Source organism: Tenrec ecaudatus, chromosome 1 (genome assembly GCF_050624435.1).
Source record: "Tenrec ecaudatus isolate mTenEca1 chromosome 1, mTenEca1.hap1, whole genome shotgun sequence".
Classification (NCBI taxonomy): domain Eukaryota; kingdom Metazoa; phylum Chordata; class Mammalia; order Afrosoricida; family Tenrecidae; genus Tenrec; species Tenrec ecaudatus.
In genome coordinates this window covers 166,419,427-166,434,560 of record NC_134530.1, presented here as the reverse complement: position 1 = coordinate 166,434,560, position 15,134 = coordinate 166,419,427, and the positions used below count along the sequence as shown (strand labels likewise).

The window sequence follows — 15,134 nt, the reverse complement described above, 5'->3', positions numbered from 1 at the left end:
CACTCCCCTGCCTTTCACCGGCTAAGGAGGTGAATTTATCCAGGCAACACCCAGTCCTGGTGGAGGGAGCAGCCTGGGGGCATGGTGCTTGTTTAACTTCCCCGAGCCAATGGGAGGACTGTAATAATCTCCCCTCTCCAACAGTTATCCCTGCGAACGGTTCTCACGGGATAAACACATGTTTTAAAATATTTGTAATTTTTAAATTACAGAGGGCCGGCCTAGGGCGACAGCCCTCGGGGCGAACCGAGCGACCCTGAGCATGCGGCTTCTTCTCAAGGCGCCCAGCGCAACCACGCCCCAGTTCCCCAAGGTCCCTGTCCCTGCAGGCCGTGCAGTCTCTAACCCCTCTCCTTCGGCCTTTATTTAGGTCGCCTCTCCTAGCAATACCCCTCCTCCGGCGTGTCCATTTCGTAGCAGCAGCAACCTCTGCCTACCCCCTGCTTCTTGGGCGTGTAGCTGGCACGCTGGGCCCAGAGCAGACCACGACAGACATCGGCACGCTAGCCAGCACAGCCGGTCCCCGAGTTATTTATTGCTGTACAGAGATGATGAGTTAATGCCCCTGGGCGCCCCACCTGCCCCCATTTCGGCGACAGTCCCCTTGGCGTCAGTCCGCGATCGTGGGTCCTTCCGAAGGTCAGTTCCGAAGTCCCCTTGGGTCGTTCCGAAGGTCAAGACGCCCTCCTCTCCCAGACACCTGGGCCCGGGCGGGGGTCAGGAGAGGTCGCTCCTCGTCTGGCGGAGGACAGTCCCGCGGGGGACTCCGACACGGCTCCCGAGCGTCGGGGCGCGCGGGGGGGGGGGCCCTACTTCTCTGCGTAGCAGTAGGTGCCGTAGGCCGCCTGCTCGGGGCGGGGGAAGCCGAAGCTGCGCACCCCGGGGTCCGGGAGGCCCCCGCAGCGCGGCCGCGGCGCCGTGATGGGGAAGCGCACGCTGCCGTCCGCCAGCCAGCCGCCGTCGCACTGGTCCAGCCCCGAGAACTTCCAGGCGGCGTAGAGGTGCCCGACCTTGGCCACCGCGGCCCCGCGCCGCCCGCACGCCGCGTGGGCCTCCGACAGGCTCAGCCGCCCCGGGACGAAGAACACGTGGCCTGGGGAGCCGGGCCGGTCACCCGCAGGCAGGCCGGGGCGGGGAGCGGCGCGGGTCTCAAAGCCCTCAAACCCGCCGCTGCCCTCCAGCCTTCCGCGTTCTGCTGGCCCCGCCCCCATACTGGCCCCGCCCCCAGCCTGGCCCCGCCCCGCCCCTCACCTGCGACCGCGGAGGAGAAGCAGAAGGCGTCGTAGCGGTCGCGCTTCCAGTCGCGAGGGCCATAGCTGCGGATGCCCGGGCGGCCGCGGCCCCCGCACGCAGCGCGCGCCGTGAGCACCGGGTAGCGCACCGAGCCGTCCAGCAGCCAGCCCGCGTTACACCAGTCCAGCCCCTCGGTCCAGGCTGGCGGGGGAGGCAGGGGCGGGGGTCACCCAGTCCGCAAGGTAAGCACAGGTTTGCTTGTGCTTACTGACTAATCTGCGGCGAACAGGTTTACCTGCTTATAGGGGAAACTAAACCAAATTCACTGCCATCGATTCGATTCCGACTCGTAAGGACCCTATAGGCCAGGGGAGTGGAACTGCCCTGCGGGTGTCCGAGAAGGCAACTCTCCTAGAGAGCCTCGTGGTTCTCCCGCGGAGAGGCTGGGGTTTCGAACGGCTGGCCTTGCGGTTAGCAGTCCAGCGCGAGCCCCACCGTGGCGAAACACTGTTCACGACGGATGAGTTAAGTAAGCAGAAGTAAACCCGGCTTACTGTGCTCCTCCGGCAATCCGACACCGCAGACGGCACCGGGCCCACACTCCCACGGCCTGGGCGACCACTCACCCTGGTACAGCTGCGCGTAGGTGGCCAGGCGGCCGTCCTGCTCCTCGCAGGCCTGCTTGGCCTCGTAGTAATTGAACTGGTACCGGCCCCGACTGGGCTGGTACGGAAACACCACTCCTAGGGTGGGCAGGGGGACGGAGAGTCTTGTGATGCCCGCCCCCGAAGGGGCGGGGCGCGAGGCGCTGGGGGAGGAGCCCTGGGAGACCACACCCCCGCGCGGAGCTGCCTCACCTTCCAGGCGCAGGGTCAGCGCCAGGCTCTCCTCCTCGATGCCGTTGATGAGCTCGCAGCGGTACCGGCCCTCGTCCTCCAGGCGCACGCCCGCGATGACCAGGGAGGCGTCCAGCCGGTGGCCTCTCCGCATCCTCGCCCGTCCCCCCAGGGGCCCATAGCCGCGGGCGTGGAGCCCGTTGGTGATGAGGATCGGTGTCTCCCGGAGCTCCCCCGGCTCCACCTTGCTCCAGCGCACCTTGTAACTGGGAGGCGGGGCGCCCAGGACGCAGGGCAGCGTGGCCGTGTCCCCACGACGAGAGTGAATGACTTCGTGGATGGGGGGCAGGAGGTAGTGGGGGCCAGGGTGGGGCGCTGAGTAAAGGGGGCCACAGTGACAGGAACGCCCCTGGTCCCCACTGCCCCAGTGCCCATTTCCGACACTGCTCCCCCCTTCCAGGTGCGTTTGGGCCTCCCGCATCCTCTCCTCCGTTGTCTGTTGTGATCTGGCTCCTCTTGTTCCTTGTGTACTTTCCACAGCTGCCCTCTCCACGTCCTTCATCTGCCTCGGCGCCTCCCCCACGACATCCCCCAGGGCTGGGATGGGGGCTTACCTGGGTCTCCTAGGGTTTTATGGATGAAGGTGAGGGCCCACGGGAGAAGGATGCTGCAGAGCGCTGGAAGTGAGAGCCGGCCTGGCATGATGGGACTCAGACTGGTACTGTTCTACGGCCACGCACAATGGCGTTCCTTAGCCCTATGGGCAAGGGAGCAAGGTGAGGGGGGTTCATTCCCAACAGGGATCCCTTAGAGGGGGCTGTGCCACTGAACGTTGCCATAGGGGCAGAAAAAGGGGTCGAGGACAGGGGGGCAGTAAAATAAACCCTCCCTGCTGGTGCCAGGGGCATATCTGCCCTCTCAGATGCAGTCGGTCAGTTGTGGATGAAGATCAGGTTGGGAGCCTGCAGTATGGATGACAGACAGCTCACTGTAACGAAGAGCAGAATCCTCACAACTGGACCAGCAGGTAGCATCGTGATACACGGAGAAGAAATGGAAGCTGTCGGGGATTTGTCTTGCTTGGATGCACAAGCCAAGCTCATGGAAGCAGCGAGCTCCAAAGACCTACTGCCTTAGGCAAATCTGCTGCACAAGACCTCTTCAGAGTGCTGTCACCCTAAAGAGAGAGATCACTGTGAGGACTAAGATGCACCTGACCAGCCCTGGTGTTCTCCACTGCCTGGTATGCACGTGGAAGTTGGACGTTGAGTAAGGAAGACCGTAGAAGAATGGATGTATGGAATTGAGGTGCTGGAGAAGAAGATTGAAAAGTCCTGTGGAGTGCTAAAGGGACAAACCCATCTGTGTTGGCTCAGTATGACCAGAGTGCTCCTTGGAGGCCAGGACGGCAGACTCTGTCTTACATTCTTTGGACATTTTTCAGGAAAGGCCAAACCCCGGAGAAAAGACATGGCGTTTGGGAAAGTGGAGGGGCGGTGACAAAGAGGAAGGCCCTCTATGAGATGGGTGGATACAGTGGCTGCATCCACGGGCTCGGACACAGGAACAGTGGTGTGAGGCTGCCCCAGGGCTGCGCAGTGCTTCGTGCTGTTGTGCACAGGGCCGCTGTGGGTCAGATCCGACTCGATGGCCCCTAACAGCAACAACATCCACCCCATGCTCATCCCAATTGCTGCTTCCTCAGTCTGCCCTCTCCTGACACGTTTCTCCACCCTGCAGCCAGAGCACATGGGATTCTGCCATCGTCCTCCCTAAAAAGGGCTCCTAGTGGCCTTGAGCAGGAAGCCCCTCCGGGAACAAGGCTTCCAGATGGCTCTGGGGATCCAGCCTCTCCTTGCACCTCCAGCACGGCTCTCCACCTAGTGGAGAACTAGCCAAAGGGCTCTATTTCCCCTTTGGAAGTTCTTTTTTGTTGGCAGTTGAATTTAGGTTGACTTCAGTCATACACATCATGTATTTTTATGAAAGCGTGGGTTATCATTTTCTTAACTCTAACAGGCTTCCCCAAGGATAAGATGTATTGATGAAAATTCCCACTAATTAGGCAAGATTCTTTTAAATGTCATGGGCAAAAAATAATGTCATGATCTATTTTGGTCACTCATTTTTCCCTTTCTTTCTTGTACCTATTCTTTATCACCGCCCCTTCACCCCACCTTTTTCTGGAACTGAACTGGGAACCTCTTAACTTCGTTTTATTCGTTTTCCCTATCTGGCTCCTCCACTTCCCAGCTGCATGGCTTTGAACAGATGACTCCTCTCAGACTCAGCGTCTCCATTAGTCAAATGTGGGGACTATTACTAATTGTCCCTCTGCCCCACTAGGTAGTTGTGAAGGTTAGATGTGTTCATAGAGGAGAAATGCTGACACTAGTGCTTGGTGCATCTTTGTGTGTGATTGTGTTAGTGCTCAGCCCAGTTTCAGAAACACTATTAAGTCAGGTCCCTTCCAACTCCCAGGGACCCTGGAGGGCAGAGCAGCCCTGCTCCATGAATAGGGTTTGGGGGACCCTGGAGAGCGGAGCAGCCCTGCTCTGTGAATAGGGTTTGGGGTACCCTGGAGGGCAGAGCAGCACTGCTCCATGAATAGGGTTTGGGGGACCCTGAAGGGTAGAGCAGCCCTGCTCCATGAATAGGGTTTGGGGGACTCTGGAGGCGGAGCAGCACTGCTCCGTGAATAGACAGGGTTTCAACAGCTGTGACTCTTCATAGAAGCAACAATCTCTTTCTCCCTCCGAGCGGCCACTGAGTCTGATCCACCACCTTCCCGCCACCCAGCACGCCCCCCTCTCACCACACCACTGGAACATCTTTCTGGAACATAGGTGTTTTCATGAGCAAGCTCACATTGAGGACTTATGAGGAAGATGAGGGGCATGGAGGGAGGGAGGACCCTGAGTTTGGCCTTTTCACGAATGTGAGGCCAAAGGAAAGCGTGCAGTGGGAGACACAGAGGTTGGGCACAGAAGGAACTTCCCAATGGTTACCCGTCCACGTATCTGGAATATGAAACCTGAGAGATTGTACCTCCCAGCCTGGACCTGAACACCCCCCGGCCCCCACGGACCACCTTTCAGCCCAACAACAGGCCTAGAGAGAACACCAGGGAGGGGGCATTCCTTAGCACAGCGGTTCTCAACCTGTGGGTCGCAACCCCTTTGGGGGTCCAACAACCCTTTCTCAGGAGTCGCCGAAGATATCGGAAAACACAAATATTTCACAATATATAATTACATATTGTTTTGTGATTAATCACTGTCTTAATCATGTTCAGCTTGTAACAATGAAAATACATCCTGCATATCAGATATTTCCATGACGATTCATCACAGTAGCAAAATGACAGTGATGACGTAGCAATGAAAATAATTATATGGTTGGGGGGGGTCACCACCTCATGAGGCCCTGCATGAAAGGGTGGCGGCATGAGGAAGGTGGAGAACCCCTGCCTTAGGACAATCAACACACAAGATCCAGAGAGCAGCATTTGCCCAGGATGAAGCTCAGAAGATAGGAAGGGCAAGGAGGGGAGGAGGAAGGGAAACAGGAAGCAAGGAGAAAGCAGGAAGAGTGGGACTGTAATCACAAACAAAATGTGTATTAATTGTTGAATTAAAAGGACAATTTGCTCTGTAAACGCGCACCCAAATCACAGTGACAAGTTTTTAAAGGGAAAGCAAGTCTCAGGAACAGGGACATGTGCAAGAGCAGCACCTCTCCTGTGTAGTACAACCTGGTCAACGAGAGCGACCGTGGCACCTGGGAGAGGCACTCAGAGACCAGACATCACCATCGCTAAAGTTAGCTGGTTCTTAAAGCTGTTTGATGTGCCTGCTACTGCTCCAAACACGTTAGATTTCTCTTTGTCTAGCTACCTATCTCTGAGCTCTGCTGGCATCGTAGTAACATGTTGGGCTGCTAATCACAAGGTCAGCAGTTCGAAACCACCAGCTGCTCCTCCAGCAAAGATGAAAGTTTCTACGTCTGTAAAGAGTGACGGACTAGGAAAACCACAGGGGCGGTTCTACTCTATCCAGTAGGATCGCTCTGAGTGGGAATCGACCAGATGGCAGTGCACGAGAGCCATCCTGTGAGGGAGACTCTGCTATAAATCTTATTTCATAGAAAGCTGATGGTGCCTGGCTATCAAAGGATATAGCATCTGGGGTCTTAAAGGCTTGAAGGTTGGGGAACTGATCTCGGGGAGCTACATGTAACCTTCTCTCTGGGGGATGGGCAACAGGAAAGTGGGTGAGGGGAGACACCGGGCAGTGTAAGATAGGATAGAGTAATAATTTATAAATTAAGGGTTCATGAAGGAGTGGGGAGTGGGGAGGGAGGGGGAGGGAAAAAAGGAAAATGAGCTGATTCCAGGAACCCAAGTGGTAGGTGAATTTTGAGAATGATGAGGGCAACGAATGTATAAGGGTGCTTTACTCAATTGATGTATGCATGGCTTGATAAGAGTTGTATGAGCCCCAATACAATGATTTATTTTTTTTTAAGTCTTGAAGGTAAACAAGCAGCCATCTAGCTGAGAAGCAACAAAGCCCACATGGAAGAAGTACACCAGCCTGTGTGATCACGAGGTGTCGAAGGGTTCAGGTATCAGGCATCAAAAAACAAAAAATCATATCGTTGTGAATGAGGGGGAGTGTGGAGTGGAGACCCAAAGCCCATCTGTAGGCAACTGGACGTCCCCTTACAGAAGGGTCTCGGTTAGGAGACAAGCCCGTCAGGGTGCAGTGTAGTAACGATGAAATATACAACTTTCCTCTAGTTCCTAAATGCTTCCTCACCCCCCCCCCACTATCATGATCCCAATTTTATCTTACAAATCTGGCTAGACCAGAGTATGTGCACTGGTACAGACAGGAACTGGAAACACAGGGAATCCAGGACAGATGATCCCTTCAGGACCAGTGCTGAGAGTGGCAATACTGGGAGGGTGGAGGGAAGGTGGGGTAGAGAGGGGAAACCGATCACAAGGATCTACACATAACCTCCTCCCTGGGGGATGGACAACAGAAAAGTGGGTGAAGGGAGACGTTGGACAGTGTAAGATATGACAAAATAATAATTTATAAATTATCAAGGGTTCATGAGGGATGGAGAGCAGGGAGGGAGGGGGAAAAACGAGGAGCTGATGCCAGGGGCTTAAGTGGAGAGCAAATGTTATGAGAATGATGAGGGCAACAAATGTACAAATGTGCTTCATACGATTGATGGATGTATGGACTGTGATGAGAGTTGTGCGAACCCCCAATAAAATGATTTCTAAAAATCCCATTTCATAAAAGCTGCCTACACACGGAGAAACTTGAGTGAAGGTTCACCCCAGTAAGAAGAGCGCATTTGCCAGGGTTTCAAACAAGTCTGAAAGCGAGTCTCCGCTTTCAGCTGCTGCTCAAAATGTCTGCATTTCAAACCACACACCTCAAAAGGTTAGACACAGAATTAGCATCCCCCCAGCCCATCTGCTCCCTAGTATGTGCTCAGACAGACACCTGTCCGGCAATGTGCACCCAGGGTCACCCACAGGTGGACACACCCTGAGTTCCCTTCAGCAACCGAATGAATACACAAAGCGTGGTGTACACCCACAGTGGGATAGGACTCAGTCACCTGGAAACGAGGTTCTGACCATGCTACGACACGGATGACTCTTGAACACGTGATGCTGGTAGAATCTGTCAGACCCCAAAGGGCTTCTATCAACCCACACAGATGAGCTATCCAGAAGAGGCATCCGTGCGTCAGAGCTGGGGGAGGAGGGTGGTTACTGCTTAAAGGGGACCCCAGTTCTGCTTGGGATGGGGAAAACTTCGGAAAGGGATAGTGAGGGTTGGGGGCTATAATTAGTGTCGCGGATTTGGACCCTGAGAAATGGTTGTGATTGCCATATCTTTCATGGTATGTATTTGAGCACAATAAAAAAACGATAAAAGCAAGGGACCTCCCAGAAAACAAGCAAGCGCCAGCAGCTCAGTCGCCTACCTGTTAGCCGTTGGCCTTGTCGCAGCGATGACAAGCGCGGTGACTCACAGCTTCTGGTCCTGCTTGAGGGTGAGGGCCCAGGTGAAGGTGTTGGCTGGCCACCTGGGAGGCTCAGGCCCCTCAAATTCCCAGGACTTGAAGGCCTGATCAGCGCTGTCTCTCCCTTTTGCCCCGTGGAGGAAAAGCTGCCACCGAGAGCTCGCCCTTGGCCCCGTCACTCTATGGGGCCAGCCTGGTGTCCAACTAGATCCAGAATCATTGCGCCTGTGGGGTTCACTGCCATGGGACCAGGAGAAGACCCTGGGCTTGGGATGGTGGGTGGGCACGCAGGAGAGGATGGAGTGGCAATACAGAGGAGTGAGGAAAGGGGGGCGCCTCCTTGCTTCTGAGAAGTTCTTGGGTCAGAGAAGGGCTGGGTTGATTGGTGGGTGGGAGGGTATTGGACCTATGGGGGTGGGGAGCAGCTGTGAATGAGGCTTAAAGGCTCACATGTCAAGCTCCAGCAGCCTCCTCACCTCCACATGGACCTCAGCCAAGCACTGCTTCGTCCCCCTACCTGCTGCCTCCCCCACCCTCCCCACCCCCCACAATTCCTCACCTCTGTCTTCTGGTGCCTGAGTGCGCATTGCCTATGGCAAGAGGCTCTCAAGGTAGGAACCAGACTTGTGGGTCCTCCAGCTGCTCCCAGAAACTTGTCTACCCACCCCCCTGTCTGTCTATCTATCTGGCTGTCTTCCTTCTCTGTCTCCACCCCATCGGAAGAACAATTTCCCATTGTCTCCATCTTTCCCCCTATTGTTGAATAACAGGGCCCCTTTCTTTCTCCCAAGGGTGAGGACAACAAAATGTCAACAGCCGGGGATGGGGGATGCAGGGCCGGCTGGCACACAGCACCGGAAAAAGGCCTGGGTTGGAGGTGGGGCCCAAACCAGAAATGAAATCGTGAAGGAGACAGAGATTGGAATGAGGCCCCCCAAGGGTCCAAGTTAGGTGGCTCTGATTTTGCCTGCGGTCTGTCAAGGGCAGAGGAGTGGTTCGTATGGTAGTAGGAGAGGCGGACATTAGACAGCACAGTTTTCTCTGTCTGGGGCAGAACTTGGGAATGTCTAAGGATGGAGGGACTTTGGAAAGCTCTCTTCAGCCAGGCAGTAATTATCTTCCTTTAAAGTTCTCAAGAAAAGGGAGATTCCCAACCTCCCTGGGTTAGAATTCACTCTTCCCAGAGCCCTGGTGGTGCAGTAGTTACCCATTAGGCTGCTAACGGCAAGGTTAGCAGGTCAAACCCACCAGCCCTCCGTGGAAGGAACGTGGAGACCTTCCACTTCTGGAGAGGGCTGCGGTCTCAGAAACACATGTGGCAGTCCTACGCTGTCCTAAAGGGCCATTACGGGTCAGCATCGACACTGCGCTCGGGAGGGAGTCCCGCTACTTAGGATGAGCTTTCTGAAGGCTGAACAGCTGCTGGAGTTTAGAATTTTTTTTAAGTCATTTTATTGGGGTCTAATTTGCACACAGTTCTGAAGTGTACAATCTGGTGGGTTTTTACAGGTGCGCACACCGTATTGTTACCGTCCCCTGCTGCCAGATGAAGACACAGAATATTTCCAACAACCCAGAACCAGTCCAGAACTTTACGTTTGCGGTTCACGGAGAGGGAGGACTCCCCGGTAGGTAGTCATTTAGAAGTCTCTGGAGCGTCCGTCACCTCTTAGCCTTCTACTCTCTCCGAGGAACAGCCTCTTATCCAGTAGCTTTTCAGAACTGGAGGCGACCTCGGACCCTGAGCTTCCTCCGGCACCACATGAAGACCAGCAGACGGGAAAGCAGTGACTTGGTTGAGATCCGACAGAGCACAGATGCTACGTCTAGAATGGCCTGCTCCCTTTACTAACTCCTATCCAGGATGACCTTCTGCAGAGAGAGGAGCCAGGGCCTGTGCCTGGTCTACACCTCGTTACAGGGAGCCCCTCCCAACTCTACTCCCCAGGAATCCAAGTCACTCCTTTCCGCCTGTCCACTCCAGCCCTGTCTCGAGACCCTTTCCTCCTGACTGCTTCTCTCATGAGAGAAGACAAATAGCCCCTGTTGTCCCGGGCAGGACACCCTGATCTCATGCCTCTGACTGGCTTCAGCCCAAACAAGACAAACAGCCTCCCAACACAGGGAGGGCGAGAGCTCGGGCCGAGGCCTCTGTGGCCAGGCTTGTGTCTCATCACTGCTCCACACTACATGGTGAACCACGCTCAGAAGTTTCTAGCACACACATTGCAGAGGCTGAGTTTGCCTGGGACGCTCTGATCCACGTGGAATGAACCCTTGAGAGATACAACTAGAAAGGGTCAGACGGGAAGAGCCGAGCTGCTAGTACACGGAGCTCACTTTCGGTCTGCTTCCCAAGACGCCGCAGAGCAAGAAAGGGATCCAGCGCTCAGGCTTGAGGGAGCTTCTGGGCACGGAACCTGCATTGTTGGTCTTTAATTGGCATCTAATCCACATGTCTTGTAATTCAATCACTTAATCCTTTTGAAAAGAGTTGTGCAATCCCCACCACAATCGATCTTAGAACCTTTTCTTCTTTCTGGTAGTTACTGTGGTTCCTCCCCAATTTCCCTCCAGTTCCCCCTGGCAGGTCCCTAGAGAATTAGAAATCCAATTGCTGACTAGTTTTACCTACCCTGGATTTTACATACAGGGAAAAATGTACAAAACAGAATCCAGGGGCAAAGTAAAACAAAACAAAAACATGACAAAATTAAATTAGGGGGAAAATTGAACAAGAGGAGAAAATATTAAAACTGGAACAAATTTTAAAAGGGCCAAAAGGAAGATCAGCGGGTAAGGTAGTGTTCTTTTAAGACCTCACTGCATCTGCCATGGCTGACTTCACAGTGCCCTCTGTGTGGTGGTCTGTCGCTTCGTATCTCTGGACGATGGTCGGAGGCTTCATCCTCTGGGTCTCTGCCAAGGGACTTGGGGTTTCCATTGGAGTCCATGACCCCCTGCCAACTCGGTGTTCAGAACTGACGCTCAGACACCACTGCTTCCTCTGAACTTGCCTGGTACTATTTATCATCCCACACAGGCTGACGTGTTTCTTCCATGTAGATTAGCTGACGCCTCACTTAGACGGCTGCTTGCTTTGAGACAAGTCTTTAAGACCCCGGCGGATATTCCTGTGGAGAGCCGGCACCATCTGGTTTCTTCACCACACTTGTGAACCAGCATGGTCTTTGTCTTTCTTAGCCACTATTTTTCATCATTTTATTGGGGGCTTGTATAGCCCTTATCACAATCCATCCATCTATCCATCGTGTCAAGCACATTTGCACATATGTTGTCATCATTTTCAAAAAAATTTTCTTTCTACTTGAGCCCTTGGCAGCACCTGGTTCCCCTCCCCCTCCCTTCTGAACCCTTGATAATTTATAAATTATTATTTTTTTCATGTCTTGCACTAACTGCTGTCTCCCTCCACCTACTTTTCTGTTGTCCATCCCCCTGGGAGGGGGTTATATAGAGATCACTGTGATCGGTTCCCCCTCCTCCCCCACCTTCCCCTTAACCTCCTGATATGGCTACTCTCGTTATTGGTCGTGAGGGGTTTATCTGTCCTAGATTCCCTGTGTTTCCAGCTCTTATCCCTATCAGTGTACGTCATCTGATCTAGTCAGATTTGTAAGGTAGAATTGGGGTCATGATAGTAGAGGGGGAGCATGAAAGAACTAGAGGAAAGTTGTATGTTTCATTGGTGCTACACTGCACCCTGACTGGCTTCTCTCTTCCTTGTCACCCTTCTGTAAGGGGATGTCCAGTTGTCTACAGATGGGCTTTGGGTCTCCACTCCATGCTCCCCCTCATTCACAATAATATGATTTTTCATTCTGGGTCTTTGATGCCTGATACCTGATCCCATCAACACCTCGTGATCACACAGGCTGGTGTACTTCTTACATATGGGCTTTGTTTGCTTCTCAACTAGATGGCCGCTTATTTATCTTCCAACCTTTAAGGCCCCGGGCGCTATATATTTTGAGAGCCAGACACCATCAGCTTCCTTCACCACATTTGCTTATGCACCCGCTTTGTCTTCAGTGATTGTGTAGGGAGGTGAGCATCATGGAATGCCAGGTTATTAGAACAAAGTGTTCGTGCATAGGGAGAATGCTTGAGTAGAGGCCGAATGTCGGTCTGCCACTTCAATACTTAACATATAAATATATGTACGTAGATCTATTTCCTCATCATGATATATAAATATTTTTACATTATGTGCATACCTGTATTTAGACCTCTATAAATGCCCTTTGCCTCTTGGTTCTTTCCTCTATTTCCTTTTACTTTCCTCTTGTCCACTATCCTGATCATTCAGGTTTCAGTAATTCCTCTTGACTACATTGCCCTTGATTAAGCCCCAGCAGACATCCTATGCCCTCCTCGCCATTGATTTTACTTTATTTTTTCCACCATTGATTTTAGATCACTTGTTGTTCCCTTGTCCCTGAGTTGGTTGCAATCCCCCCATCCTCCCCACCTCGCCGCCCCCTCTCCCGTGTCCTCCAGGAACATCGGTCCTGTTGTTTTCTCCTCCAGGTTGCTTATCCTGCCTCTCTTCTCCAGATAGACTTGCAGAGATAATAATATGCACACACAAAAATTTTTAATGCACAAAAACAAGACAGAGCAAAAGAAAATAAAAACAACAAAAGAAAAGCCCATAAATAGTTCCAGGTCTGTTTGTTGACCTTTAGGAGTGTTTTCTGATCCAGTCTGATGGGGTGCCACGCCCTGGACCCACAGTCTATTTTTTGTATTCCCGAGGGACATCATGGCTTTGCTCCCCTTGCTGCTCTGTAACACGCCCTTAGTGTTTCACCTTGGTGTGGTGGGGTCAGATTGGGCACAGTTCCCCCACTGTGTCTCCAGTGTTGTCCCTGTAGCGCTATGGGTCAGTGAGGGATGTCGTGTCTCGTGGTGGGGCTGGCCCTATGGTCGTCTCTGTGCATTGGCTGCTCTGAACAGGAATACTGTCCTCAGGGCTTGGTGGGCCAGGATGTGTTCACTCTCTCCTTCCCTCTTCATTTGCTCCCGTGTGCTCTGATCAGAAGCACTTCTTTCCCTCAGCTGTAGCTTCAGTGCTGTCCTCTGAACTGCATTCTTCTGGTGGGGGTGGGGGTGGGGGAGAAAGGTGGGAATGAAAGCAGGAGGGGGGGCAGTGGAGGTAAGGAAGTGGCTGTGTGTGAACTGGGTGTTATTTGAAGGAGGGCGAGTCCTGTCGATCACAGGCAACCCCTTCCTGCAATTCTCCCTTCGGTGCCATCCTGCCACCTCCTGCAGTTATTCCTGCAACAGGGAACGAGCTACCGAGGGCCATTGTAGCCAAGTATCTCAAACAAGGCAGGAAAACCCTGATTCTCTCTCTGTGTCCCAACTCGCCACCCAACATCGAACCAGCCGACCTCAGCACCAGGCCTCTGACTCCTTTGATGCCTAAGCCATTGTTCCCGGGCCTGAGCTCCCGGATGCAGCCACTGGGCCAATCCTCTATCTCTCCGCCCCTCCACTTTACCAAACACGATAGACAAAGTCTTGCCATCCTTGCCTCTAAGGCGCACTCTGGCCGCACTTGTAGTTTCCGTGTTCTTCTGAACCACAATCGCAAAGCACCGGTTCCTCCACGGTCTTCTGCTCAGCGTCCAACTTTGACAAGCACATGAGGCGGTGGAGAACACCATGGCCGGGTCAGGCGCACCTTCGTCCTGAAAGTAACATGCTGGCTCTGCGACACTCTAAAGAGGTCTTGCGCAGCAGATTGACCTCATGCCAGACGTCTTTTGATCTCTTGACTGCTGCTTCCATGAGCATTGACTTTGGATCCAAGTAAGACAAAATCCTGGATAACTTCAACATTTTTTCCCTTCTCTTTTCTATTAATTATGACGTTATCTATTGGTCCACCTATTGAGGATTTGGGTCTTCCTTACACTGAATTCCACTCCACACCGAAGGCTGCAGTCTTCGATCTTCATCAGCAAGTGCTTCACGTCCTCCTCACTTTCAGCAAGCAAGGATGTGTACTCTGCATGTCTCGGGTTAATCAGCCTTCCTCCAACCCTGAAACGTCACTCTTCTTCCTATAACCCAGCCTCTCGGATGATTTGCTCAGCAAATTGATTGAACAAGCATGGTGAGAGGATTCAAGCCTGACACACACCTTTCCTGATTTTAAACCATGCAGGATGCCCTTGTTCTGTTCACACACCTGCCTCTTGATCCGTGGACAAGTTCCACAGGAGTACAATGGAGTGTTCCGGAACGTCCATTCTTCCCAAGGTGATCTACAGTCTGTTATCGGCCACGCCATCGGATGCCTCTGCATACTCAATGAAACACAAGCGCACATCTTTCTGGTAGTCTCTGCTTTGAGCCATGATCCATCTGGCATCAGCAATGATAGCCCTTGTTCCATGTCCTCTGCTGAGTCCAGCCTGAGCATCTGACAGCTCCCTGCCAATGTACTGCTGTAATTGGTGTTGGATGATCTTTTGTTGTTGTTGTTGTGTTGTATGATCTTAAGGGGGTGGGTGGGGAATTCACTTGTGTGATGTGAAGGATATAATTCTATAGTTTGAGCATTCTGTTGGGTCACCTTTCTTTGGAGTGGGCACAAATAAGTTTCTCTTCAAGTCAGTTGGTCAGGTGGCTGTCTCCCAAATTTCCTAGCACAGACGAGCGCTTCATCAGCTTGCTGAAACATTTCACTGGGTGCTCCGTCAGCTCTTGGAGCCTTGTTTGGGCTAATGCATTCAGTGCAGCTTGAATTCTTCCTGCAGCGCCACTGGTTCTGGCTTATCTGCTGCCTCCTGAAACGGTGGCTGTTGACCAGTTCTTTTTGGTACAGTGACTCTGTATTCTTGCCATCTTCTCTTGATGCTCCCTGCATCACTCAATATTTTGCCTATAGAATCTTTTCTTTTTTTTTCAAGATTAAATTGTTTATTGATTGCACATGATAATTGATGATACATAAGTTCCAACTCTGTAATTTTA

At 52.8% G+C, this 15,134-nt stretch overlaps 1 protein-coding gene across 1 annotated transcript; it reads right to left on the bottom strand.

Annotated features, from left to right (window-relative positions):
• Positions 1-543: 543 nt before the first annotated feature.
• HAPLN2 (hyaluronan and proteoglycan link protein 2) lies at positions 544-2,771 on the bottom strand. Its single transcript, XM_075540396.1, has 5 exons — positions 2,684-2,771; positions 2,091-2,444; positions 1,860-1,976; positions 1,252-1,434; positions 544-1,093 (listed from the first exon to the last, which is right to left on the bottom strand). The coding sequence occupies exons 1-5, from the start codon at positions 2,769-2,771 to the stop codon at positions 810-812; spliced, it is 1,026 nt and encodes a 341-aa protein (XP_075396511.1). The 3' UTR covers positions 544-809.
• Positions 2,772-15,134: the final 12,363 nt, after the last annotated feature.

Coding starts and splice junctions, on each gene's coding strand:
- HAPLN2 (XM_075540396.1), bottom strand. CDS start 2,771: ATGCCAGGCCGGCTCTCACTTCCAGCGCTCTGCAGCATCCTTCTCCCG. Junction 2,445..2,683: donor TAAAACCCTAGGAGACCCAG/GTAAGCCCCCAT, acceptor CCCTTTACTCAG/CGCCCCACCCTGGCCCCCAC. Junction 1,094..1,251: donor CTTCTCCTCCGCGGTCGCAG/GTGAGGGGCGGG, acceptor CCGGCTCCCCAG/GCCACGTGTTCTTCGTCCCG.